This window comes from Bubalus bubalis, chromosome 11 (assembly GCF_019923935.1).
Source record: "Bubalus bubalis isolate 160015118507 breed Murrah chromosome 11, NDDB_SH_1, whole genome shotgun sequence".
Classification (NCBI taxonomy): Eukaryota; Metazoa; Chordata; class Mammalia; order Artiodactyla; family Bovidae; genus Bubalus; species Bubalus bubalis.
This window is the reverse complement of record NC_059167.1, coordinates 74,814,154-74,839,891: the sequence shown is the minus strand read 5'-3', so window position 1 is coordinate 74,839,891 and position 25,738 is coordinate 74,814,154. Positions and strand designations below refer to the sequence as shown.

Here is a 25,738-nt window from a genome sequence, read left to right as displayed (position 1 = left end):
AATATTCTCTATCAAATTCTTGGCAGGCATCAACGTGCCCTTCATAAAGACTCAGCAGCTACACTGCTTCTAAGATGTTCCATCTCAGCATTAAGTTCCTACAGGGCTGGAGAGGCCTGGGTTTCCACTTCCGTGAAGCCTTCTTGGGACTCCCTTGAAGCTCTTCTATATCCACTTACCAAATTCCCAGGATGACGAAGCCTGCTATTTTTACATCCCCTTAGCAAAGGAGGCTGAAAAAGAACTGGCCCACATTAGGTGAAAAGAAGTCCAGTGATTTTTACATATGACTGCAGCTATAGTCGACAGGTTACGTATGTGCTTCCGTCTGACAGAAGTGCTTCAACTTTAAAGTCCTTGCTGTGTGCTATATTGCTGCTTTCTTTGTGGACCATTAATTTTATGCCCTATTGTATTGTTTTAATTTTTTGCATGTTAGTTAATTTTCAGAATTATCAACGGAAACTCTTAGATTTGGTTTATTTATATACAGATTTCAATTAAAAATTTTCTTTTGATAATCCTGATACTTATTTGTGTGTTGATCAATTTTTTTTCCTTTTGGGTCACATTGCATGGCATGCGGAATGTTAGTTCCCTGACCAGGGGTCGAACCTGTGCACCCTGCGGTGCAAGTGTGGAGCCCTAACCATTAGACCGTCAGGGAATTCCCTAAGTTGATAACTTTATTTTTATATATTATTGTGGCCTACCTTTTTGCTTGTAAAGAAAACATGGTCATTTTTAATGACCATAGCCAGCTTTACTGGACCCCAATTGTATTTTTCTGGGCTTCTTGTATTGGGAAATCTGGAGATGAATGAATAAGTCAGTCATTTTTGAGCCATGATTTGAAAGATCTATTTTCTTTTTTTTAAACAGCCTTTCCCCCACTGTCTCTCTAAATAGCACTTCTGACTGGAAGCATCACAGTGACCTGCTTGTGCCTGGGTGTGAATTGGGGGTCTGGATGAGGGCCTGCCCAAAAGGACTGGAAGAAGTTCAAAAGCATGGAGCGAAACCAAATTTGTTTTGCGCATTTTGCTTCAGGTTTGCCTTGTGAAGAAATGAGAATGTAAGGTTTCTGAAAACCATTTGAGAACCGTGATTAAATAGACTGGAGAAGGTCTTTACCCGGTAAAGGGCTTTCATACAATGAATCTTCCTAAGGAGGAGCCTCAGTAAATGGGTTCAAAAGGGCACAAACTAGAATACATAGTATTTGTTTGTGTAAAAGGAAAAACTTCCCATTGGTAAAAGCAAAATAATTGACTGTGGAGACCTGGTGATCTTTATTAGCAGAATAGAGGCCGCTCTGTAGGACTGGGTGTGATGGGGTTCCAGTGTCCTTCCAGACCCGAGACTCTGAGGGGAAGGGTGATTCTGTGGGGACCAGCCTGGCCTCAGTGGGTACCAGGAAGTGGCATCAGTTGTGAAAGGGAGGAGCAAGAGCTTCGCTCAGATGTAGGAACAGGAAGACACACCACGGTACAGAACACATAATAGCAGCATAATAAATACGGATCAGTTTAAAAAGGAATAGAGTCCTAGAAACCAGCTGAATAGCGCTCTTGTCAACAGGTGACACTGGCTTCATCCTCCCGGTTTCCGCTGAGATGAGACAACTGCATAGACACAAACGTCCTGCACGAACTCTGTGACTAGGTTTCCATTCTCGCTGTCCCGGCAGAAGGTTAGACAGGAGCTCCCTCGGCCGTGGGTCACTGGGGCCCAGGGTGCCTCCTCCTGGAAGGGGCATGAGTTTGTCTGTCTACCTCAGTGGCAAGCTCCAGTGGCATGAGACACTCTTGTCCTGGTCATAGACAAGGGTCATTCAGTATGGCAGCGAGTGCGGCAGCTGTGACTCCTTCCTTCTGACAGTAGACCTTGCTCCTTTACAAAGTTCTCAGGGACTCAAAAGGACAGATGTCTTTTTGGAAAGTAAACCAGAATCAGCTTGCCCATCCTCAGCGGACCTCGATCGTGGTTATTCTTTGAGGGGAGTTGTTACTTTTCAGGGGAGCTTACTGTTCCCCTGCCAGTACAACTTCTCTTCCACTTTTTTCTTTTTCCATCGGCAGAACAGCAGCATCTTAAAGGTCTTCCTGAAGGTTCTGTTGCAGAGGGCATAGCAAATGGGGTTGACAGTGCTATTGACATAGCATAACCAGTAGCCCAGGTGCCACAGGGTGACTGGGACACACTTGTCGCAGAAGGTAGAAACCAGGACCATGATGTTGTAAGGAGTCCAGGTGATGATGAAAGCCAGGAGAATCGCACTCAGGGTCTGGGCGGCTTTCCTCTCCTTGACGAGAACCATCCTCTTTCGTTTGGTCATCTGATGGCTGAGGTTGGGATCGAGGCCTTTTGTTGAGGGGTCCTTGGACACTGGGAAGGAACATGGCATGATTTTTACCTTGCGGCATCCGTTGTTGGTGTCATGGGTCCCCTCAGCTTTTACCACCAGTCGGAACTTATAGGCCACCCACTTCTGACTCTTGGGCCCATGAGCAGCAGCTGGAGACAGGAAGTATTTTGGGGTGTCATAGTCATTTTTTTCAGTTTGAGCATTCACATAAGTCTGCTTGGTCTCTTCAGCACTTAACTCTTCCCTTGGGCTTTCCTTGGCCTGACTCTTGTAAACCACTTGAAAGACAGGATCAGTGGTGGGCTTGTCCTCGTCTTCTGAGGAGGGGTAGCTGCTGCAGGTGGTTAGCTGCTCGGCTTTGGCCCACTCAGTGCTCGGGCCGGTGGCTTGGGATGGCTTCCCAGTGATGGAGGTGCTCCTGCGGGAGGATGACCAGGAGGCCTGGTTCCTTTCCCTCTGGGCCAGGGTGGGCCGGGGGCAGCTGAAGCAGGACCTGAGCAGAGCCTGGTGGGCTGACTTTCTCTTCTCAGCTTCAGCTACGGAGTCTGAGCCCTGGAGGTCAGCCAGGTCCTTGGTTCGCTTCTCCGTTTCCCGGTAGATGCGGCAATAGAGGATCGTCATGACAGAAACAGGGATGTAGAAGGCGGCAATGGCAGTGCCGAAAGTGATGGTGGGCTCAGAGAGGAACTGGATCTGGCACTCATCTGGAGGTACTGTCCGCTCCCCAACCAAGTACTGCCAGCAGAGGATCGCGGGGGCCCAGAGAATGAAGGAGATCAGCCAGGCCAAGCCAATCATGATGCCAGCCCTCTTTGGGGTACGCTTGGCCCGGTACGTGAGGGGTCTTGTGATCGAAAAGTAACGGTCAAAACTAATCACCAGAAGGTTCATGACAGAAGCATTGCTGGCCACATAGTCCAGCGCAAGCCAAAGGTCACAAGCCAGACTCCCGAGAGCCCACCGTCCCATGAGGATGTACGTAGTGTACAGGTTCATGGAGAAGATCCCAATGATGAGATCTGCACAGGCTAAGCTGAGCAGATAATAGTTGTTAACTGTCTTCAGCTGGCTGTTGACCTTGAAGGAGATCATGACGAAGACATTGCCCACGATGGTGATCAGACTCACCACGGCCGTGACAGCTGCAATGGTGATGACCTCCCACAGCCCGTGGCGTTCCAAAGGCTGGCGGCTCACGGGGGTGCCGTTGACAGTAGAGGCATTGTGGTAAGGTTCCCCTTCCATCCTGGCGCAAGAGGCTACATCCGAAGTCTTAGGTTCTAGACAGTTCTCTTTTCTATCTCGCCTCTTCTGGTCAGCATCTGGAAGAGAGGGAAATTCATTAGTTCCACTCACCAGCATGAATTTCTTTTCCACTCATTGTTTATAATTTCCAACAGGACATTAAATGTGGTCCCACACCTATTGAGAGCAAGATGCTGAAATCTCTAAAATTTTTTTTTTCTTTTTTTAAATTTTATTTTATTTTTAAACTTTACATAACTGTATTAGTTTTGCCAAATATCAAAATGAATCCGCCACAGGTATACATGTGTTCCCCATCCTGAACCCTCCTCCCTCCTCCCTCCCCATTCCATCCCTCTGGGTCGTCCCAGTGCACCAGCCCCAAGCATCCAGTATCGTGCATCGAACCTGGACTGGCAACTCATTTCATACATGATATTTTACATGTTTCAATGCCATTCTCCCAAATCTTCCCACCCTCTCCCTCTACCACAGAGTCCATAAGACTGTTCCATACATCAGTGTCTCTTTTGCTGTCTCGTACACAGGGTTATTCTTACCATCTTTCTAAATTCCATATATATGTGTTAGTATACTGTATTGGTGTTTTTCTTTCTGGCTTACTTCACTCTGTATAATAGGCTCCAGTTTCATCCACCTCATTAGAACTGATTCAAATGTATTCTTTTTAATGGCTGAGTAATACTCCATTGTGTATATGTACCACAGCTTTCTTATCCATTCATCTGCTGATGGGCATCTAGGTTGCTTCCATGTCCTGGCTATTATAAACAGTGTTGCGATGAACATTGGGGTACTCGTGTCTCTTTCCCTTCTGGTTTCCTCAGTGTGTATGCCCAGCAGTGGGATTGCTGGATCATAAGGCAGGTCTATTTCCAGTTTTTTAAGGAATCTCCACACTGTTCTCCATAGTGGCTGTACTAGTTTGCATTCCCACCAACAGTGTAAGAGGGTTCCCTTTTCTCCACACCCTCTCCAGCATTTATTGCTTGTAGACTTTTGGATCGCAGCCATTCTGACTGGTGTGAAATGGTACCTCATAGTGGTTTCGATTTGCATTTCTCTGATAATGAGTGATGTTGAGCATCTTTTCATGTGTTTGTTAGCCATCTGTATGTCTTCTTTGGAGAAATGTCTATTTAGTTCTTTGGCCCATTTTTTGATTGGGTCATTTATTTTTCTGGAGTTGAGCTGTAGGAGTTGCTTGTATATTCTCGAGATTAGTTGTTTGTCAGTTGCTTCATTTGCTATTATCTTCTCCCATTCTGAAGGCTGTCTTTTCACCTTACTAATAGTTTCCTTTGATGTGCAGGAGCTTTTAAGGTTAATTAGGTCCCATTTGTTTATTTTTGCTTTTATTTCCAATATTCTGGGAGGTGGGTCATAGAGGATCCTGCTGTGATGTATGTCAGAGAGTGTTTTGCCTATGTTCTCCTCTAGGAGTTTTATAGTTTCTGGTCTTACGTTGAGATCTTTAATCCATTTTGAGTTTATTTTTGTGTATGGTGTTAGAAAGTGTTCTAGTTTCATTCTTTTACAAGTGGTTGACCAGAGTTCCCAGCACCACTTGTTAAAGAGATTGTCTTTAATCCATTGTATATTCTTGCCTCCTTTGTCAAAGATAAGGTGTCCATAGGTGCGTGGATTTATCTCTGGGCTTTCTATTTTGTTCCATTGATCTATATTTCTGTCTTTGTGCCAGTACCATACTGTCTTGATAACTGTGGCTTTGTAGTAGAGCCTGAAGTCAGGTAGGTTGATTCCTCCAGTTCCATTCTTCTTTCTCAAGATTGCTTTGGCTATTCGAGGTTTTTTGTTTTTCCATACAAATTGTGAAATTATTTGTTCTAGCTCTGTGAAGAATGCTGTTGGTAGCTTGATAGGGATTGCATTGAATCTGTAGATTGCTTTGGGTAGTATACTCATTTTCACTATATTGATTCTTCCGATCCATGAACATGGTATATTTCTCCATCTGTTAGTGTCCTCTTTGATTTCTTTCACCAGTGTTTTATAGTTTTCTATATATAGGTCTTTAGTTTCTTTAGGTAGATATATTCCTAAGTATTTTATTCTTTCCGTTGCAATGGTGAATGGAATTGTTTCCTTAATTTCTCTTTCTGTTTTCTCATTATTAGTGTATAGGAATGCAAGGGATTTCTGGGTGTTGATTTTATATCCTGCAACTTTACTATAGTCATTGATTAGTTCTAGTAATTTTCTGGTGGAGTCTTTAGGGTTTTCTATGTAGAGGATCATGTCATCTGCAAACAGTGAGAGCTTTACTTCTTCTTTTCCAATTTGGATTCCTTTTATTTCTTTTTCTGCTCTGATTGCTGTGGCCAAAACTTCCAAAACTATGTTGAATAGTAATGGTGAAAGTGGGCACCCTTGTCTTGTTCCTGACTTTAGAGGAAATGCTTTCAATTTTTCACCATTGAGGATAATGTTTGCTGTGGGTTTGTCATATATAGCTTTGATTATGTTGAGGTATGTTCCTTCTATTCCTGCTTTCTGGAGAGTTTTTATCATAAATGGATGTTGAATTTTGTCAAAGGCTTTCTCTGCATCTATTGAGATAATCATATGGTTTTTATTTTTCAATTTGTTAATGTGGTGTATTACATTGATTGATTTGCAGATATTGAAGAATCCTTGCATCCCTGGGATAAAGCCCACTTGGTCATGGTGTATGATCTTTTTAATGTGTTGTTGGATTCTGATTGCTAGAATTTTGTTAAGGATTTTTGCATCTATGTTCATCAGTGATATTGGCCTGTAGTTTTCTTTTTTTGTGGGATCTTTGTCAGGTTTTGGTATTAGAGTGATGGTGGCCTCATAGAATGAGTTTGGAAGTTTACCTTCCTCTGCAATTTTCTGGAAGAGTTTGAGCAGGATAGGTGTTAGCTCTTCTCTAAATTTTTGGTAGAATTCAGCTGTGAAGCCGTTGATGACACTTTTTATAGGTATCTCCTCCCTTTGCTTTTTATAATTACCAATGCCTGAGAGCCTTTCTTGTACCTGAGGCCCCCTTGTGGTTCCAATAGGCAATTAAAAAAAAACAGTAAGATGACAAGGGCAATCAGAATGGGAACAAAAAGGAATTGAATTTTTAGAAGGCAGTAAAGAGGGGAAAACGGGTGATGTTAAGTTACGTTAGACTATGGCCTTACTTTTTTGAGGGAAGACCCTCTGTTTTTTTAAGCTCTGGTGGTAAGGTACCTATTTTTTCATGCACTTGGGAAAAAGACAAGTTGTATCTACTTTATAAGTCCAATTATTAAACATTATTGAGTTTATAAATTCAGTTATTAAACATTATTCACTGTTGTTAACCAAGGCTGTATTACACCACTTCTCCCTGATTTAATGCACAAACTCCCCATTTTTACCTAGTTTTCATCTAAAAGTTTCAAAAGTTGCCTCAGTGGCTAAAGATGATGATCCCCCCTCTTCCATTTTGGGGCTGTTTGCAATGTCACAAATTGTTTTAAATTATCTTTTTTTTCTGATTATAAAGTAATACGTTCCTTGTAAAAGTTCAAGCAATGTAAAAATGTATAACTTAGAAAGCAAAAGTTTCTTCTAATGTTATCTTGCCAGGGTAATCAATGCTAACAGCATGTATTTTGACAGCTTTTCTCCCATTCTGAGGGTTGTCTTCTTTGTTTTATTTATGGTTTCCTTTGCTGTGCAAAAGCTTTTAAGTTTAATCAGTTCCCATTTATTTTTTGTTTTTATTTTCATTACTCTAGGAGGTGGATCATAAAAGATCTTGCTGTGATTTATGTCAAAGAGTGTTCTGTGTATTCCTCTAAGAGTTTTATAGTGTCTGATCTTATATTTAGGTTTTTAATCCATTTATCCATTTTGTGTTTATTTTTGTGTATGGTCTTAGAGAGTGTTCTAATTTAATTCTTTTACATGTAGCTGTCCAGTTTTCCCAGTACCAGTTATTAAAGAGACAGTCTTTTCTTTGTTATATGTGTTACTTGCCTCCTTCGTCATAGATTAGGTGACCATAGCTGCATGGGTTTATCTCTGGGCTTTCTATGCTGTTCCATTGATCTGTATCTCCATTTTTGTGCCAGTACCATACTGTCTTGATTTCTGTAGCTTTGTAGTATAGTGTGAAGTCAGGGAGCCTGATTCCTCCAGCTTCATTTTTCTTTCTCAGGATTGCTTTGACTATTCAGGGTCTTTTGTGTTTTCATGCTGAATCAGTAGATTTCAAGTAAAGCAGATTGTCCTCCATAACTGATGACTGGATGATTCCAGTCAGTTGAAATCTTTAAGGGAAAAGGCTGAGAAGAAAGAATTCTGCTTCCAGATTGCCTTCAGAGTCAATTCTACAGCATTAACTCCTGCTGGATTTCCAGCCTACTGGCCTGCACTGCACATTTCACACTTGTTAGCTCCTTGGTTCTTAAAAATTCCTCAAAAGGTTCCCTGCCCCCTCGCCCCACCTCCCACCCCACAGATAAATGGAGTAAGCACTTTGATAAATGGAAAAAAATAGTGACCCTTAGGGCTTCCCAGGTGGCTTAATGGTAAAAAATCTTCTTACCAATGCAGGAAACATGGTTTTGATCCCTGGGTGGGGAAGATCCTCTGAAGAAGGAAATGGCAACCAATTTCATTATTCTTGCCTGGGAAATCCCATGGACATGGGAATCTGGTGGGGCTGTAATCCATGAGGTCACAAAAGAGTAATACACAGTTTAGCAATTAAACAGCAACACTAAGAGTCCTTACCTCATAGGATTGTTTTAAAGATTAAACAAAATAATCCGGGTTAAGTGCTTTGCATAGAGACTGACATAGAAAAATGCTCATTTGTAAATCTGGCAAGAAGGACGTCAAAAATGACTCTTCCTGCTGTGGGTATGGGTCTGAGGCATGGTCCATTAAGGGATAAGGTGGAATAAAATGATAAGGCCATATTTTTGCAGCCTTGAGCCAGCCGTTTCAGATGCTTCATGGTATTGATGATATTCTCCCCTTCAGTTACTAGAGTTGGTGCCCTACCTCTGGGGGCAGAACAAATTGTTTCCAACCACTCAAGCCAAGTAGCCTACTGCTGCTGCTGCTGCTGAGTCATGTCAGTCGTGTCCAACTCTGTGTGACCCCATAGATGGCAGCCCACCAGGCTCCCGTCCCTGGGATTCTCCAGGGAAGAATACTGGAATGGGTTGCCATTTTCTTCTCCAGTGCATGAAAGTGAAAAGTGAAAGTGAAGTCTCTCAGTCATGTCCAACTCTTCGCGACCCCATGGACTGTAACCTACCAGGCTCCTCCATCCATGGGATTTCCCAGGCAAGAGTACTGGAGTGGGTTGCCGTTGCCTTCTCCGAAGTAGCCTACAGTCCTCCTCAAAGTCTGCTCATTGGAATAAGACCACCTTAAGATTCTTGATTGAAAAAAGTATTTCCATAGTCTGGTAAGTTGTGGAAGTGCCATCTAAAAGCTCTCAGAGACTCAGAAGACACAGGAGCCCAGTGAAGGCTGAGAGGTCCTGAGGTCAAGACTCTCCTGAATTTGTTTTAACCCAGAGGTGACTTAGCATATCTAACATTTTTCAGTGGAACAGCAGTTAGTATCTTGTGTAATCCCACAAGATGGATCACACTTGGGAAATGCAGTGTAGTGGGAAACATACTGAACTAGGAGGGTGGAGATCTGAGTTCTCATTTCAGCTAAAATCTTGTGATTTGAGACAAATCTCTGGGCCTGTTTCCTCACATATAAAATGAAGAGGTTGGCACTGGTGATTTATTCTTTAAAGTGAGTTCAGGCTTTTCTTATAGACTCACAATGGAAAACACTGGATGTTGTGTTAATTTTCGACCTTGACTTTCCTCTGTTTTCAGTCAGGGAAATAGTTATTTAACTGCTCTATAATATAGTGAAAGCAGCTCTTTTCTATTAAACAGACATAATAATATTTGTTAAAGAGTACAACAATATCTGCTGTATCCACCTTACAGGTTGTTTTGAGGACTCCCAAATCAGATAATGTAGGGCTACCACCAGGTCCTTTTCTAGTGGCAGTTTGGGGTTTTAATTATTACAAAATGAAGAGTTAGTCTAGGTAAGTGGATCTTACCCTAAGCCATGTACTAGGATAATCTAGGAGCTTTTTAAAAATACTAATGTCTGGGGTCCCACCCCAGACCTGTTAACTCAAAATCTAAATATGTGAAGAGACATGGGTCCATGTTGCTGTGAAATTACTCAGATGAGTCTCACGTGCAGCCAGGGTGGAAAGCCAGTGCCCTCTCTAGATCCGTGCCATTCAAGGTGAGCACATTCAATCTGAAAGGTCCCCAGGACCAGAACAGAATCAGTGCTTCTCAAAATGCTCATGAATTACCTGGGGAGGGGGGTCTTGTTAAATTGAAGAAGGGTGGAGCTTGCAATTCCACATTTCTAGAAACCTCTTAATGCTGCTGATCTAGGAACTGTACATAGCAAGGCTGAGGGTAATTTCTGAACTTCCTAGAAAAGGGGAACCATAGCTTACAATATGCTGCTGAAATTGGAATTTTCCAGCTGAAATGTCCTGTAACAATTCAGATCCCCTCTCTGCCTTCCAAGTTATTTTTACTGCTCCTGTTTGAAATTAACACATATTTCCTCTCCACCTTTAGTTCCCTCTATTCTTTCATTTTTTCCCACTGCTTCACTTTTGGGAGAATGATTCCCCCCAGCCGCCCCCCCCAAATTCCTAAGCTGCTGGGAATGTACAGATCTTTTCACAAAGTCATTTGGGACATGAAGTAGGTTCCATGACTGAAAGATTGATTTCTTTCTGTTACAATAGCTGGATGTTAGTTGAGGGTGAAAACCAACTTTAAGGCATCATAGTGTTCTACAATAAGCTTTTGAATCATTGAAAGGTTTTTGACTGAAAAATTATATTTATGGAGGGGTGAATCTTAAATTTGTGTGTGTGTGTGTGTGTGTGTAAGTGTTTATAGTGGGGGTGAGATTTCTTCTGAGTTCTTATTTGGTTGAGTGCGTGTGTGCTCAGTCTCTGGGTCATGTCCTACTCTTTGTGACCCCGTGGACTGTAGCCCACCAGGCTCCTCTGTCTGTGGGATTTTTCTGTCAAGAGTACTGGAGTGGATTACCATTTCTTCCTCCTGGGGACCATCCTGACTCAGGGATTGAACCTGAGTCTCTTGCATTGCAGGTGGATTCTTTACCTCTGAGCCACTGTGGAAGCCTTCTTATTTATTCAAAGTTTAAAAGTTACCATTTTTCACCATATTGTTGAGAGTATGTTTATTTCTAGGGTGCCTGAATCAACCGAGAGCAGATAATCCTCCCTGGTTTATTTTCCACTACTGAACAGAAAACAAGAATCTCGGAGAAATAAAAGTGTTCTTGTTCCTGACCTTGGTAGACTGCTTCTTGCTTCTTTGTTGTCAACAAATGAAGTAAGACAGCATAAAACCAAAAAAGGTAACACTGTACCAAATGAATTTCTCTCCTTGTGGAGTGCTTGATGACTTCTGGGGCTTTGCTTTTCTGAAGTACCTCTTCTCTGAGAAGCTTTACGCCTGAACCACTCCTCACTATTTCTATAACAACCACAGTGGAAAACTTCAGTAGCATCTACAGTCCAGTGATGTCAGGACACCACCATCACCAGCTCATGTTGTTGTATAGCGTATTCATATGCTGCTTCCCCCTCCCTCCTTTTCAAAGATAAATCATAGAAAGTAAGTATAAATACGTGATCTCTGCCATCAAGTTAGATATCAGAAAGAACTTCCAATTTCCAATGACAGCATGCGTGACTAAGGGAGGTTCTGGCCTTGTCGTTTTGGTTTCTTCTGTCAGGTAAGTTCTATCTAACTCTTGATAGAATAGAATGCTGTCCAAAAGTGTATGGTGATTAAGAAAGGGCTTGTCGGCCACTCTTGCCTTCTGAGACAGACCGCATTCTGCCTGTGGAATGTGTATCTCTCTAAATAAACCTGTTTTCATTAAAAAAAAAAAAAAAAGTCTTAGTGTTGCTGAAGCAATAATATCTGAACCAGAATTTTAATCTGATATGTTTTTAAAAACATGTTCTGTGTTTACCACTGGGCTACAAGCCATGGGGTATATAAGAGCTCTACAATAGTTCTTGAACTGAAGGAGTTAAACTTTTACAATTCTAAGAAAAAGAGAACATAAGAATTGTCGAACCTTTATAGTTATGCGACGGAAAAGTCCATTACCGAGGTCTTCAAATGATTGTATTTTCATTGTATCTGGAAAACAGAGGTGGGATTGCTTTACATGAAGACATAAACTGGAGTCTTTCAATGCATGTGCTGTGACCCTCAGGGCTTGGAGTTGCCTAGGTGGGTTGCCTTCTGTTGAGATCAGTCTTGTCTCATCCCACAGTACTGGGCAGGTGTTATCTTTTTATGTGTGCCAGGACATGGGCAAGTCTGGGCAGTACTGCCACTATACCCAGCTGTGGATGTGACTGGTGATAGAAACAAGGTCCGATGCTGTAAAGAGCAATATTGCATAGGAACCTGGAATGTCAGGTCCCTGAATCAAGGCAAATTGGAAGTGGTCAAACAAAAGATGGCAAGAGTGAATGTTGACATTCTAGGAATCAGCGAACTAAAATGGACTGGAATGGGTGAATTTGACTCAGATGACCATTATATCTACTACTGCAGGCAGGAATCCCTCAGAAGAAATGGAGTAGCCATCATGGTCAACAAAAGAGTCCGAAATGTAGTACTTGGATGCAATCTCAAAAACAACAGAATGATATCTGTTCGTTTCCAAGGCAAACCATTCAATATCACAGTAATCCAAGTCTATGCCCCAACCAGTAACGCTGAAGAAGCTGAAGTTGAACGGTTCTATGAAGACCTATGAGACCTTTTAGAAGTAACAGCCAAAAAAGATGTCCTTTTCATTATAGGGGACTGGAATGCAAAAGTAGGAAGTCAAGAAACACCTGGAGTAACAGGCAAATTTGGCCTTGGAATATGGAATGAAGCAGGGCAGAGACTAATAGAGTTTTGCCAAGAAAATGCACTGGTCATAGCAAACACCCTCTTCCAACAGCACAAGAGAAGACTCTACACATGGACATCACCAGATGGTCAACACCGAAATCAGATTGATTATATTCTTTGCAGCCAAAGATGGAGAAGCTCTATACAGTCAGCAAAAACAGGACCAGGAGCTGACTGTGGCTCAGATCATGAACTCCTTATTACCAAATTCAGACTGAAATTGAAGAAAGTAGGGAAAACCACTAGACCATTCAGGTATGACCTAAATCAAATCCCTTATGATTATACAGTGGAAGTGAGAAATAGATTTAAGGGCCTAGATCTGATAGATAGAGTGCCTGATGAACTATGGAATGAGGTTCGTGACATTGTACAGGAGACAGGGATCAAGACCATCCCCATGGAAAAGAAATGCAAAAAAGCAAAATAGCTGTCTGGGGAGGCCTTACAAATAGCTGTGAAAAGAAGAGAAGCGAAAAGCAAAGGAGAAAAGGAAAGATACAAGCATCTGAATGCAGAGTTCCAAAGAATAGCAAGAAGAGATAGGAAAGCCTTCCTCAGTGATCAATGCAAAGAAATAGAGGAAAACAACAGAATGGGAAAGACTAGAGATCTCTTCAAGAAAATTAGAGATACCAAGGGAACATTTCATGCAAAGATGGGCTCGATAAAGGACAGAAATGGTATGGACCTAACAGAAGCATAAGATATCAAGAAGAGGTGGCAAGAATACACAGAACTGTACAAAAAAGATCTTCACGACCCAGATAATCACGATGGTATGATCACTGACCTAGAGCCAAACATCCTGGAATGTGAAGTCAAGTGGGCCTTAGAAAGCATCACTATGAACAAAGCTAGTGGAGGTGATGGAATTCCAGTTGAGCTATTTCAAATCCTCAAAGATGATGCTGTGAAAGTGCTGCACTCAATGTGCCAGCAAATGTGGAAAACTCAGCAGTGGCCACAGGACTGGAAAAGGTCAGTTTTCATTCCAATCCCAAAGAAAGGCAATGCCAAAGAATGCTCAAACTCCCGCACAATTGCACTCATCTCACAGGCTAGTACAGTAATGCTCAAAATTCTCCAAGCCAGGCTTCAGCAAAATGTGAACCATGAACTTCCAGATGTTCAAGCTGGTTTTAGAAAAGGCAGAGGAACCAGAGATCAAATTGCCAACATCCGCTGGATCATTGAAAAAGCAAGAAAGTTCCAGAAAAATATCTATTTCTGCTTTATTGACTATGCCAAAGCCTTTGACTGTGTAGATCACAATAAATTGTGGAAAATTCTGAAAGAAATGGGAATACCAGAACACCTGACCTGCCTCTTGAGAAATCTATATGCAGGTCAGGAAGCAACAGTTAGAACTGGACATGGAACAACAGACTGGTTCCAAATAGGAAAAGGAGTACGTCAAGGCTGTATATTGTCACCCTGCTTATTTAACTTATATGCAGAGTACATCATGAGAAACGCTGGGCTGGAAGAAGCACAAGCTGGAATCAGGATTGCCGGGAGAAATATCAATAACCTCAGATATGCAGATGACACCACCCTTATGGCAGAAAGTGAAGAGGAACTACAAAGCCTCTTGATGAACGTGAAAGTGGAGAGTGAAAAAGTTGGCTTAAAGCTCAATATTCAGAAAATGAAGATCATGGCATCCGGTCCCATCACTTCATGGGAAATAGATGGAGAAACAGTGTCAGATTTTATTTTTTGGGGCTCCAAAATCACTGCAGATGGTGACTGCAGCCATGAAATTAAAAGACGCTTACTCCTTGAAAGGAAAGTTATGTCCAACCTAGATAGCATATTCAAAAGCAGAGACAGTACTTTGCCAACAAAGGTCCGTCTAGTCAAGGCTATGGTTTCTCCAGTGGTCATGTATGGATGTGAGAGTTGGACTGTGAAGAAGGCTGAACGCCGAAGAATTGCTGCTTTTGAACTGTGGTGTTGGAGAAGACTCTTGAGAGTCCCTTGGACTGCAAGGAGATCCAACCAGTCCATTCTGAAGGAGATCAGCCCTGGGATTTCTTTGGAAGGAGTGATGCTAAAGCTGAAACTCCAGTACTTTGGCCACCTCATGCCAAGAGTTGACTCATTGGAAAAGACTCCGATGATGGGAGGGATTGGGGGCAGGAGGAGAAGGGGACGACAGAGGATGAGATGGCTGGATGGCATCACCGACTCGATGGACGTGAGTCTGGGTGAACTCTGGGAGTTGGTGATGGACAGGGAGGCCTGGCGTGCTGCAATTCATGGGGTCGCAAAGAGTCGGACACGACTGAGCGACTGAACTGAACTGAACTGGAAGTTCAGACGCTCTTGACTGTACTGTCCAAGTCTTCCTAACAGGCTTGGAGATGTTCCTTATATATGCATCTTTGAATTCCCCAGCCTGGTGTGTTCTGGAAGCAACAAGAGAATATTTCAAGGAGTGGGAGTGATCAACTGCATCAAATGAAACTGATAAATCAAGAAAGATTTTCAAAAGGGAAGGGCTATATGTATATCTATCGCTGATTCATCTTGAGATTTGACAGAAAAGAAGAAAATTCTGTACAACAATTATCCTTCAATAAAAAAAATAAATTAAAAAAAAAGAAAGATGAAGACTGAGACCTACTGGATCTAGTTACATGGAGATCATAAATCACGTTGGTAAAGTGATGGGCATGAGAGCCTTGTGTAGTGAATTAGAGGCTGAATGGGAGAAGAAATAAGAGCTGTAGATGACTCTTCTGAGGAGCTTTGCTTTCGAAAGGAGTAGAGAACTGTGGCAGAAGCTGGACTAGAATGCAGGGACAAGAGTTTTTTTTGTTGTTGTTGTTTTTTTAAGAATGGTGGAAATATAGCATTTTTGCAGCCTACTGTGAGTAACTGTTTTATCAGTTAGCAGCTATCCGATGTTGCTGGAGAGATGTCCTCCAGTAGGTGAGCAGGGAGAGGAGCCAGTACAATAGTAGAGGCATTGGCCTTGCACTGGAGCTGAGGCCCATTTGGAGAACAGCAGAGGAGGTAGGGTACACGTGTACAAGCACAGATAGGTAGCCTAGGATTTGTGGTGATGGCAGTGGTGGAAAGTCTTTTCTGATTGCTTCTATTTCTGTGATCTAGAAAGCAAGAACAGCAGCTGGGAATGAGGATGGAGGGAGAGAGGAGAAGGGATCAGGTTATGAATTCTGTGTGTTGAGAGTCGGTTCTGTTGATTTTGGGGAGTTCTTTACCCCCGATTCCAGCTCAAAGCCAAAGCAACATTGTGAGCTGACAGACAGTTCGCTTGCCTTCAATCTTCACTGGGTTATAGGCTGGATCCTGGCCTGAAAGGCTGGCTCCTGCCAGACTCCCTTCCCCTGCAGCCTGAGGGCACCCCTCAGTAGTGGATGCTGCTGTTCAAAACACAAAGTAAATAAAAGGACATCTTTTTGAGAGACCTTATCAGTGTTTTCCAGTTTGCATTGTTCATGGACTATGCATCAGAAGTCAACTAAACTGTAGAAAATCTGCCTGCCTGCAGAGAGAAGAATCAGGAACTGCTTTTTTTCCCCCAGAAAAGTTATATTAATATTTGCAAGGGGACAGGGCCTTTAAAAAATCCTATCATAATATCTGCTTTCATTAGACAATGAGCGCTTATGAAATCCATGGTCTTGGACTAGGAATTAGGAGGCTTTCTTGTGATATTTAAATGCCCAATACTACCTTGAGACAGTGGTTTTCAAACTTGGGCATTCATCACAGTCACCTGATGAGGGGTTTGTTAAAGCCTTGATGGCTGGGCCACATCCCCACATTTCTGATTCTGGGGTAATGCCTGAGAATTTGCATTTCTCTTTTCTTTTTCATTTTTTGGCTGTGCTAGATCTTCACTGCTCAGTGTGGGCTTTCTCTGGCCGTGGTGAGCGGGGCTACTTTCTAGTTGTGGAGCACTGGCTTCTCATCGCAGTGGCTTCCTTTGTCGTGGAGCACAGGCTCTGGGTGCGGGGGCTTCAGTAGTTGCAGCTCTCAGGCTTTAGAGCACAGGCTCAGTTGTGGTGTGTGGGCTTAGTTGCCCCTTGGCATGTGGAATCTTCCTGGAGCAGGGATCGATCCCATGTTCCCTGCATTGGCAGGTAGATTCTTAACCATTGGATCACCAGGGAAGTCCAAAATTTGCATTTCTAATAAGTTCCCAGGTGACACTATGCTGCTTGCCCTCATTTTGAGAACTCTTACCTTAAGGAATTGACATCATAGGTCATATATATGTAAAAATATGCCAAAGAGTGGTTTATTTTCTTAAGGATTCACCTATGTGATTTAGGACTTTGCTTTTGTATCTCATGAATACTACCTAAGGGAAAACTGAATTTTTTATTCATGCAGTGGCATATATTTAAAATCAGGACTATCAAGTCAAAGCAATAGCAGAAAATCCTCCCCTTCTTCCCTTTGTTATTTATAAAACTAAAAGATCTCTATTTTTTTTTTTTATGCAATGTAGTAAGTGACAGACACTTTTTCGATGGGATCATAATCAGATGAGAATACACTCAACATCCTGGTTAAAAGAATTTCTACTAGTGGTGTCTTCTAATTAGGTATGAGCAGGAAACCCCTGAATTCTCCATATCCTAAACACTCTTGGTTTAATTGAAAAGACCCTTGAACTGATAGATGGGGAGGGCAAAGTAATGTAGTTTCTGCACTTCTGATGGCATCTGAAGTATAGACTGAAGAACACGGATTCTGAAACCAGACTGATCAGGTATGAATCTCAATTTTGTCACTCATTAGCTTGAGCAAATGATTGAACTCCTTTGTGACTCAGTTTTCTTATCTGTAAAGTAGGAAAAGTAGTATTTCTATTATTCATAGAAATATTAATGAAGATTAAATATAGCCTGTGTAAAGTGTTTGGAGTTTTGCCAGGGACAAAATAAATGTTAGCTCTTAATTATCCACAAATAAAGTCTCTCCATGTCCTAACGAGGTTGGCTTAATGTAAAACCCACTGATCTTTTCAACCTAATAATTTTGGAGGTGTCTAGAAGGACAGTCATATAGTTAAATCAATTTGTGCTAGCGGTTCTCAACCAGGGTGATTTTGTCCCATGGGACAAATGTCTGGAGACAGTTTTGGTTGCCATAAGTTGGGGGAGGGAGGGTTGCCAGTGGGTAGCACCTAGTGGGTAGAGGCTGGGGATGCTGTTAGAAATTCTACAATGCACAGGACAAGCCACCACCACACACAAAATTATCCAGCCCTAAATGTGCCAAACTTGAGAAGCCCCGATTTGTGCTGTCTGGTGTGAGATTAATTATGTGGCTCTTCATCTTGGGGAGAGCCTGAGCCTGTGGCATGCTGATAAATATTTAACTATCTATTTCCACTCCCACTTCCAAAAGTCCTAATTTTGCCAGTTTCTGTGGTATAAAAATTCCCACCGCAGGGCTTCCCTAGTGACCCGCTGGTAAAGAACCCGCCTGCCAATGCAGGAGACATGGGTTCCCCTGGTCCTGGGAGACCCCACATGCCCTGGAGTAAGTACGCCCATGAACCACAACTACTTGAGCTTGAACTCTACAGCCCGAGCTCCACAAGAGAATCCACCACAGTGAGAAGCCTGTGTAGCATAACTAGAGAGGAGCCCCCGCTCGTAGCAACTAGAGAAAAGCCTACACAGCAAACAAAAACCCAGCACAGCCAAAAATAAATAAATAATTTAAAAAAAATTCCCACTGTAACTGGTTTCAAGCAGCCAACTTTCTGTAGAATTAGGAAGAGATAATGTACCAAACCATTATAGCTCCTGGCCACACAGAGGATGAGGGCCCAGGTTGTCCAGTGGATTCTTCTGTTAGTTCCTTTATGGGGTGCAAAGAAAAGCATAAAATTCTTGCTACTATTCCCATCTGCCTGTTTGGTGTTTGTCTAGGGGTGCGAGTGTGAATTTGAGAGTTTAGCGTAAGAATGAATAACTTTATTCTGAGTGCTGCTGACAGTCTTAATTTCACAAATAAAGACAAGGTTAAAAAAAGAGAGAAAAATAGGATAGGGTGGGGATAATGGGGAAAGACCAGAGAAGAGTAGAGAGGGAAAAGAAAGAAAAATTGATGTATTGGGTGAGAAGTAATAGTGTCTATTGACAAAAATGTTATTATTAAGACAAAGAAGTAACAAAGAAAAATGCAGAGTATAATGTTTAAAAAATATTATCCTGACACATCTCCTCTCATAACCCTGTATTTCCTCTGTTGACTAATGGCATCATGAACTCCCTGGTCACTCAAACAGGAAACCTAGGTATCACCCCTAACTTCTTACCCTGACCTCCCACTTAGAAATGGACAAGAAGCCTATCAGTTCTCCCATCTATCTGTCTGGTTATTTTCTTTCTTAGCTTTCAACTTAATTTAGGCCCTAATTATCTATCACTTGGACTCTTCCAGTTGTTTCCTAAGGGCTGCCTAGAATTCTGATTGTCCTGTATGGAATGGTTTTCTGAGTATAAAAGTGAAAGTTAGTAGCTCAGTCATGTCTGACTCTTTGTGATCCCATGGACAGTAGCCCACCAGGCTCCTCTGTCCATGGAACTGTCCAGGCAAGAATACTGGAGTGGGTTGCCATTTCCTTCTTCAGGGGATCTTTCCAACCCAGGGATTGAACTCTGGGTCTCCAGCATTGCAGACAGATTTTTTACCGTTTGAGCCATAGTGGTTAGTTAACAGCATACAGTCTGAAGTCAGACGGCTCTGGGTTCCAATCATTCCATTACTAGCTGTGGAATCAATCCATTAGCTCTGTGATCTTGGAAGTTAATTCACATCTCTGTGTTAGATCCCTCATCTGTTAAACATGGATAACACTAGTAGTACCTAATGGGGCTTGCCAGGTGGTGGTAAAGAACCCACCTGCCTATGCAGGAGACATAAGAGATGTGGGTTCAATCCCTGGGTTGGGAAGATCCCTGGAAGAGGGCATGACAACCCACTCCAGTATTCTTGCCTGGAGAATCCCATGGACAGAGGAGCCTGGTGGGCTACAGTCCACAGGGTCGCAAAGAGTCAGACCCAGCTAAAGCGACATAGCATGCATGCTGTAGTGCCTCATAAGGCTGCTGCGAGGTTTATAGGAAGTGCTATATGGGAAGTATCAATACTTAGAACTATGCTCTGTATTACTTTAAGATTGTATTTCTCTCCAGTTTATAACCCTTCAGTAGTTCTCTATTTCCATTTATCAACAAGGCAAACTCCTGCTCAACCATCAGGCCTTGGGTCCTGGGTCTGTTTCTCAGGTAGCCCTGGAAAACTCATTTATTTAGGCAGTGTAACTTTTCTTCCTTCCGGCCGTCACCTTGAACATCTCACTGTACTCAGTGCAATGGTGCAGTCCTCCCTCTACAGAGTTATTATCTTCCTTATGGGAAGTGAGCCACTGGAGAACAAGGACTGTGGCTTTTTTCTTTAAAAAAAAAAACAAAAACTTCAAGCATTGTGCCTAACACAGAGTAGATAATTAGAAGCAATGAGTAGTGTTAACTGTATATGAATGTGAAAAAGGGTAAGAAAGGATTGGGAAGAAAACATGTTTTGCCACACCGATTGTTTGAGGGATGCTGTAAACCCTTCTCTGTATTATTTTTATGTGGTTTCGGTAATAGAAAGTTAAAAATGGCTCCCATGTATCCATATAACCAAATGCCCTTTTCCTCCTTAGTTAAGAGTGGATCCATAAAATGGACTACCGCTTAGCAAGAAGAAGGAACAAAATATTAAATCACAAAACATGGGTGAGTCCCCAAAACTTTCTACTAGATAAGTGACATTGACACACACACATGAACAGACTGAGCTTGCCTGAGTTAGGTTGTTCGTTCCGCCACTACCATAGTCGTGTCATATCAGACAAGTGGTTTACTTTCTCTAGGGATATTTCCTTATCTGTAAAATAGGATGACAGTAGTACCTACCACATAGGGCTGATAAGAGAATTGAACGCTCATGCACTCAGTAAGCGTGAGCTAAAGGAGTCACTTCTACAAAAATTCTTTTGAGGTCCTGTCTCTCCACTCCCAGTGGCTTGTTGCAGCCTCTGCCTCTCACCTAAGGTCTTCCCTTACCTTCTTCATACCTCTTTCTGAACTCAGAGTTCAGTATAACTTTAATAATTACACATATTCGTTTGTGAAAGTCAGGAGACTAAACAGAAAAAAAAGGAAAAAAAAATTAACTCACTGAAAGGCTCAGCACAGCTAACCACTAATGTAATACGGAAGAACATTTTTATTCTATTACAAGTTAATCACTAAAGGGCTGTTGCCTATAAGCTTCAATTGTATATAGTAGCCCATCTCATTACCTGCCTCCCAGGTAAAGAGCATTAAACGCCTTTGTGTAGCTTACAAGAAACATCCTGACCAGGCCCGCCTGTGCAGTCCCCTCCTAAGGCCGACTGGAATCAGTAAATGTTTGAGTTTACTCCCTCCCCTTTTAGTATGCTGCTGCTGCTGCTAAGTCGCTTCAGTCGTGACCGACTCTGTGCGATCCCGTAGATGGAAGCCAACCAGGCTCCCCCATCCCTGGGATTCTCCAGGCAAGAGTACTGGAGTGGGTTGCCATTTCCTTCTCCAATGCATGAAAGTGAAAAGTGAAAGTGAAGTCGCTCAGCCGTGTCCGACTCTTAGCGACCCCATGGACTGCAGCCTCCCAGGCTCCGCCGCCCATGGGATTTTCCAGGCAAGAGTACTGGAGTGGGGTGCCTAAAACGCTAGCTCAGGCGAGACAGTTCTTTGGACGGTGGGGGTCCATCATCTTCTCGGTTTGCTGCTTTCCCACCAAGTGGCTATTCCTTGCCCCAACAACTCATCTCTCAATTTATTAGCGTGTCCTAAGGTGAGAAGTAGAAGCTTGGACTTTGGGAGGGGGGGTATAACACTGATATTTTGATATATACTTTTAAAGACCCTATGCAAATACACCATATCAATATTTCTTTATTCTTTTAATAAAAAAATGAATTCATATTACATTAGCTGTTTATTTTATAACCCATTCTTTTACTTACCACGGCCACTCCCCCAGAAACACCCCTGTTCCTGACCTGCAGCTCCCACTGGTCAGGCCTTTCCTACTAACCCTCGGCCCTCCCGGAGCCCCGGCTCCGGCCCCACCTGCCAAGCCTCAGGGCAGCCCCGCCCCCGCCGCGACCGCGGTCGGCTTCCATCCCCAGCCCCGCACCCCGCGCTCGCTGACACCTAGGCCCGGCGCTCGCGGCTCCTCCGTGAGGCCCGTTTCCGGTGGGGCAAGGGCGTCTCTGCGGGCGGCCAACTCCCGCGCGCTCAGCATCGCCGGCGACAGCCAGATGCAGGCGGAGCGAGGAGCTCGGGGCGGCCGGGGACGCCGACCCGGTCGCGGCCGGCCGGGCGGCGATCGCGACCGTGAGCGGGCGGGCGCCGGGACCGCCGTAGCGAGAGGTGGCGGTGGAGATGGAGGCGGCCGCCGAGGCCGCGGCCGGGGGTTCCGGGGCGGCCGCGGTGGCCGAGGAGGAGGCGCCCCGCGAGGCGGCCGTCGGGAGCCGGGAGGCTGGGGCGCCAGGACCAGCGAACCGGTAAGAGGCAACGGCGGGCGGGGTCTAGTGGGGGTCGCAGCCGCGTGGGACCGGGGCTGATGAGGGACCCCTCCGCGAATCAAGAACCGGGAGCGGCGTCCGGGGCGCGCGCCAGTTGGGCGGTGACGGCGCCTGCGCCGGGAGGGCGGCGGGGGCGCGCGCCGGGCTGTGCACGTGGCGCGGCTGGGGTGAGCCCCTTGTTGCCGGCCTCTCCGCTGGGCACCCGGAGGTTCGGGGCGGAGGGCTTCTTCAGCTTACCTAAGGGCTCTTGGCCCAGTTATTAAAGAACCCGGCGGTCGAGCCTGTGGGTCCGCAAGTCTAGGGGGCGCGTTGGGTTCGGGTACGGTGTCAGTGTGATGGGCAGGGCAGCCAGGGCGTGGTTTCTGGTGCCTGACCTTGCAGAGAAATGTTTATGTTAGTAAGAAAGAAGAGATTTGGGCTGTTTGTTCACTGCCTGTGCAATGCGTGTCACACCGTAGTCTCATAATAAATGTTTATTGAATGAAAGAATGACCCCGACGGGCTGGACTCTATACTATTTGGGGCCAGAATCAGATGCATAGTTCGTTTTTTTTTTAAATAACGTAGTTCTCTGTTATTATATATGTATAGGAATCAGAGGTCATGGTCTTCATCTGTCTGAACTTGCAATCTGTAAATGTTTCAGCAGTCAGGTCTCAATTTTAATAGTATAATCGGGCGTATTCACACATTCATACTTGGAAATATCTTACAGCTTGAAGCAGGGAATGATTTGGGGACAGACTTTTACTGTATTGCTATCTTAGCTAAAGGAGTTAAATCACTGTCTTTATGAACTATTCTGCTGTTATTTTAACATTTGTAGTACAAAACCGTCTTTATATTTTGAATTCCCATGTGCATAGAGTGAAAATTTATTTTTGGTTAGAATTTCCTATTACTGAAGTATTTATAATATCTTAAGGGCATAATAGAATGTCCCTAAAGAAAGGAGTTGTGTACAGAAAGAGAATTGGAAGAAAATGAAAAAGCTTAAAATTAGGTTTGGCATATTCAACCTTGATTAAGGTAGATGATGAGTAAAATTTGAGAGGTATGAAGAAACTCTTAACTCACCAGGAAATGAACCTGACCAGTCCAGTGCACACTGTATATATCACATTTTGTCTTTATAACATAATGTATATTAAACTTTATTACAACTTTTTTATAGCAACTTGAAGTTTAAACAACTTGAAATTCACTTCAGTCCCTCAGTCCTGTCGAACTGTTTGCGACCCCATGTACTGCAACATGCCAGGCTTCCCTGTCCATCACCAACTCCCGGAGCTGGCTCAAACTCATGTCCATCCAACCATCTCAACTTTATAACAAATTTATTATATGCATATACACACTTTATGGCAACCCACTCTAGTATCCTTGCCTGGAAAATCCCATGGACAGAGGAGCCTGGCAGCCTACTGTCCATGGGGTGGCAAAGAGTTGGACACAACTTAGCAACTAGAACAACAAAACAATATAAATTTTCTATGTATAAAATCTTGTTTTTATAGATTAACTGTCTGGCTTAAGCTCTTGTAGCCAGTAGTGGCAGAGCTGGGATTTACACCCAGTTGCCCTTGCCCAGGGCTTCCCTGATGGCTCATTTGAGAATCCACCTACAATGCGGGAGGTGTGGGTTTGATCCCTGGGTTGGGAAGATCCCCTGGAGGAGGGTATAGCAACCCTCTCCAGTCTTCTTGCCTGAAGAATCCCCATGGACAGAGGAGCCTGGTGGGTTACAGTCCATGGGGTTGCAGAGTCGGACACGACTGAGCGACGAAGCACACACAGCCCTTGACTGTGTTTTATTTCTCATGTTTGTGAATCAATTACTGCTTTATTGAGAACAAAGCAGACACTCCTTGGTTGCAGGGATCATGTTTTAACAGTAATTGTAGTTGTGGTCTCTGGTATTTGGTCTTCATTGAACTAAATTGAGTAAAATGATAGATTATCTAGAGATGAATAATTTAAAATTAGCACTAATGTAGTAACTATTGTATTAAGACTTCAGGTTTTTATCAATTTTTAGAATGGTCTGGAAAATTCCATCTCTTATTTTCTTGTAGTATTTTCTCACTTTACAGTTTAAGGATTCAGTGTGTCAGTGAGCGTAGATGCTTGGCACGGTACCTGGGGAGTAGCTGCAGACACTCTTGCTATCACCATCATATTTTCAGGTAAAGCTGGACGAAGAGAGGTTGGAAAGATTATTCCTTCATTTTGGTTTAGGTTGGTGGCCTCTAAATCACTCCTGCTTCTCAGGTTCTGAAGTGCTGTTCCTATTTAGGCTTGCTAAGAATACCATTCTTGATGCCTAAAGACTAAATGGGACAAAGTTGGTTAAGCTGCCTTTGACTTCTTGTTCTCATATCCTACGGTGCGTTTGTACCCCAAATGGAGACTCATTGAAATGATTAGAAAGAAAAAATTTACAACAGAGTTTTAGTTTTGTAAGGACCAGGTACCTAACTCCAGAGTATAATACTGTCTGTTCCCTTTGCTTTCTGCTTTCGACTACTACGGATACATGACTTATAAATGAAAACGAGAACAAAACAACTTCTTGATATGTAATACTCCACAGTAACTTGGTTATGTTGAACCTCCTAGGCATTTGCTCTTAAATCATTCCCTCTATAGATGTGAACCCCAAGTCTATGGAGTTTGAGTAAGCATGTCGTAAGGCTACTTATTTTCATTGAATATCTGCTAGAAGTGTAATATTGTACTCAATGCAATCATTAACTTAAAAATTCCCAAGTACTAGCGTTTTCTTAGTTTAATCTTTTTGATGAACTATTAACAGAGAGTAAGTCAAGGCCTGTTGGCAGTCATTGGAAATTTTTTTCTTCCCTGTAATATTAATGGTAACTCACATTTATTGAGCACTTAGTATGAGATCAGAAAACTGAGGCACAGTTACGAGACGTTAGGTAATTTACCCAGTATGACTCAACTACCAGATCGCAGAGCCTGAACTCTGCCCAGGCATTTTAGCTCTGGAGCGACTTTGAGATTCGAAGAGGGGATGTGTGGATCCTTTTCACGTACCTGTTTTCCTGATATTTGATATAAGGTTTTAAGGTGACACATACCATTTTCAATTATTGTGGCTGTCAAATCTTTGTTTTCTTGCTCCATGTTTATGTCAGTCGCTTTTACCCATTTTTAGATTGATTCAGTTCAGTTCAGTCGCTCAGTCATGTGTGACTCTTTGCGACCCCATGAATCGCAGCACGCCAGGCCTCCCTTTCCATCACCAACTCCCAGAATTCACTCAGACTCATGTCCATCGAGTCAGTGATGCCATCCAGCCATCTCATCCTCTGTCGTCCCCTTCTCCTCCCGCCCCCGATCCCTCCCAGCATCAGAGTCTTTTCCAATGAGTCAACTCTTCGCATGAGGTGGCCAAAGTACTGGAGTTTCAGCTTATATCAGTCC

General features: G+C 43.3%; 2 protein-coding genes across 2 annotated transcripts in view; one reads left to right on the top strand and one right to left on the bottom strand.

Annotated features, from left to right (window-relative positions):
- Nucleotides 1-2,014: 2,014 nt before the first annotated feature.
- CHRM5 (cholinergic receptor muscarinic 5) overlaps nt 2,015-25,738 on the bottom strand; it is an 86,317-nt gene continuing 62,593 nt past the window's right edge. The window contains exon 2 of the mRNA XM_025295976.3: nt 2,015-3,690. Within this exon, the coding sequence (XP_025151761.2) occupies nt 2,015-3,613 (1,599 nt within the window). The 5' untranslated portion in view covers nt 3,614-3,690. The remainder of the gene's footprint in view (nt 3,691-25,738) is intronic.
- Nucleotides 21,837-25,738, top strand: part of AVEN (apoptosis and caspase activation inhibitor) — a 193,393-nt gene continuing 189,491 nt past the window's right edge. The window contains exon 1 of the mRNA XM_025295977.3: nt 21,837-22,267. Within this exon, the coding sequence (XP_025151762.1) occupies nt 22,022-22,267 (246 nt within the window). The 5' untranslated portion in view covers nt 21,837-22,021. The remainder of the gene's footprint in view (nt 22,268-25,738) is intronic.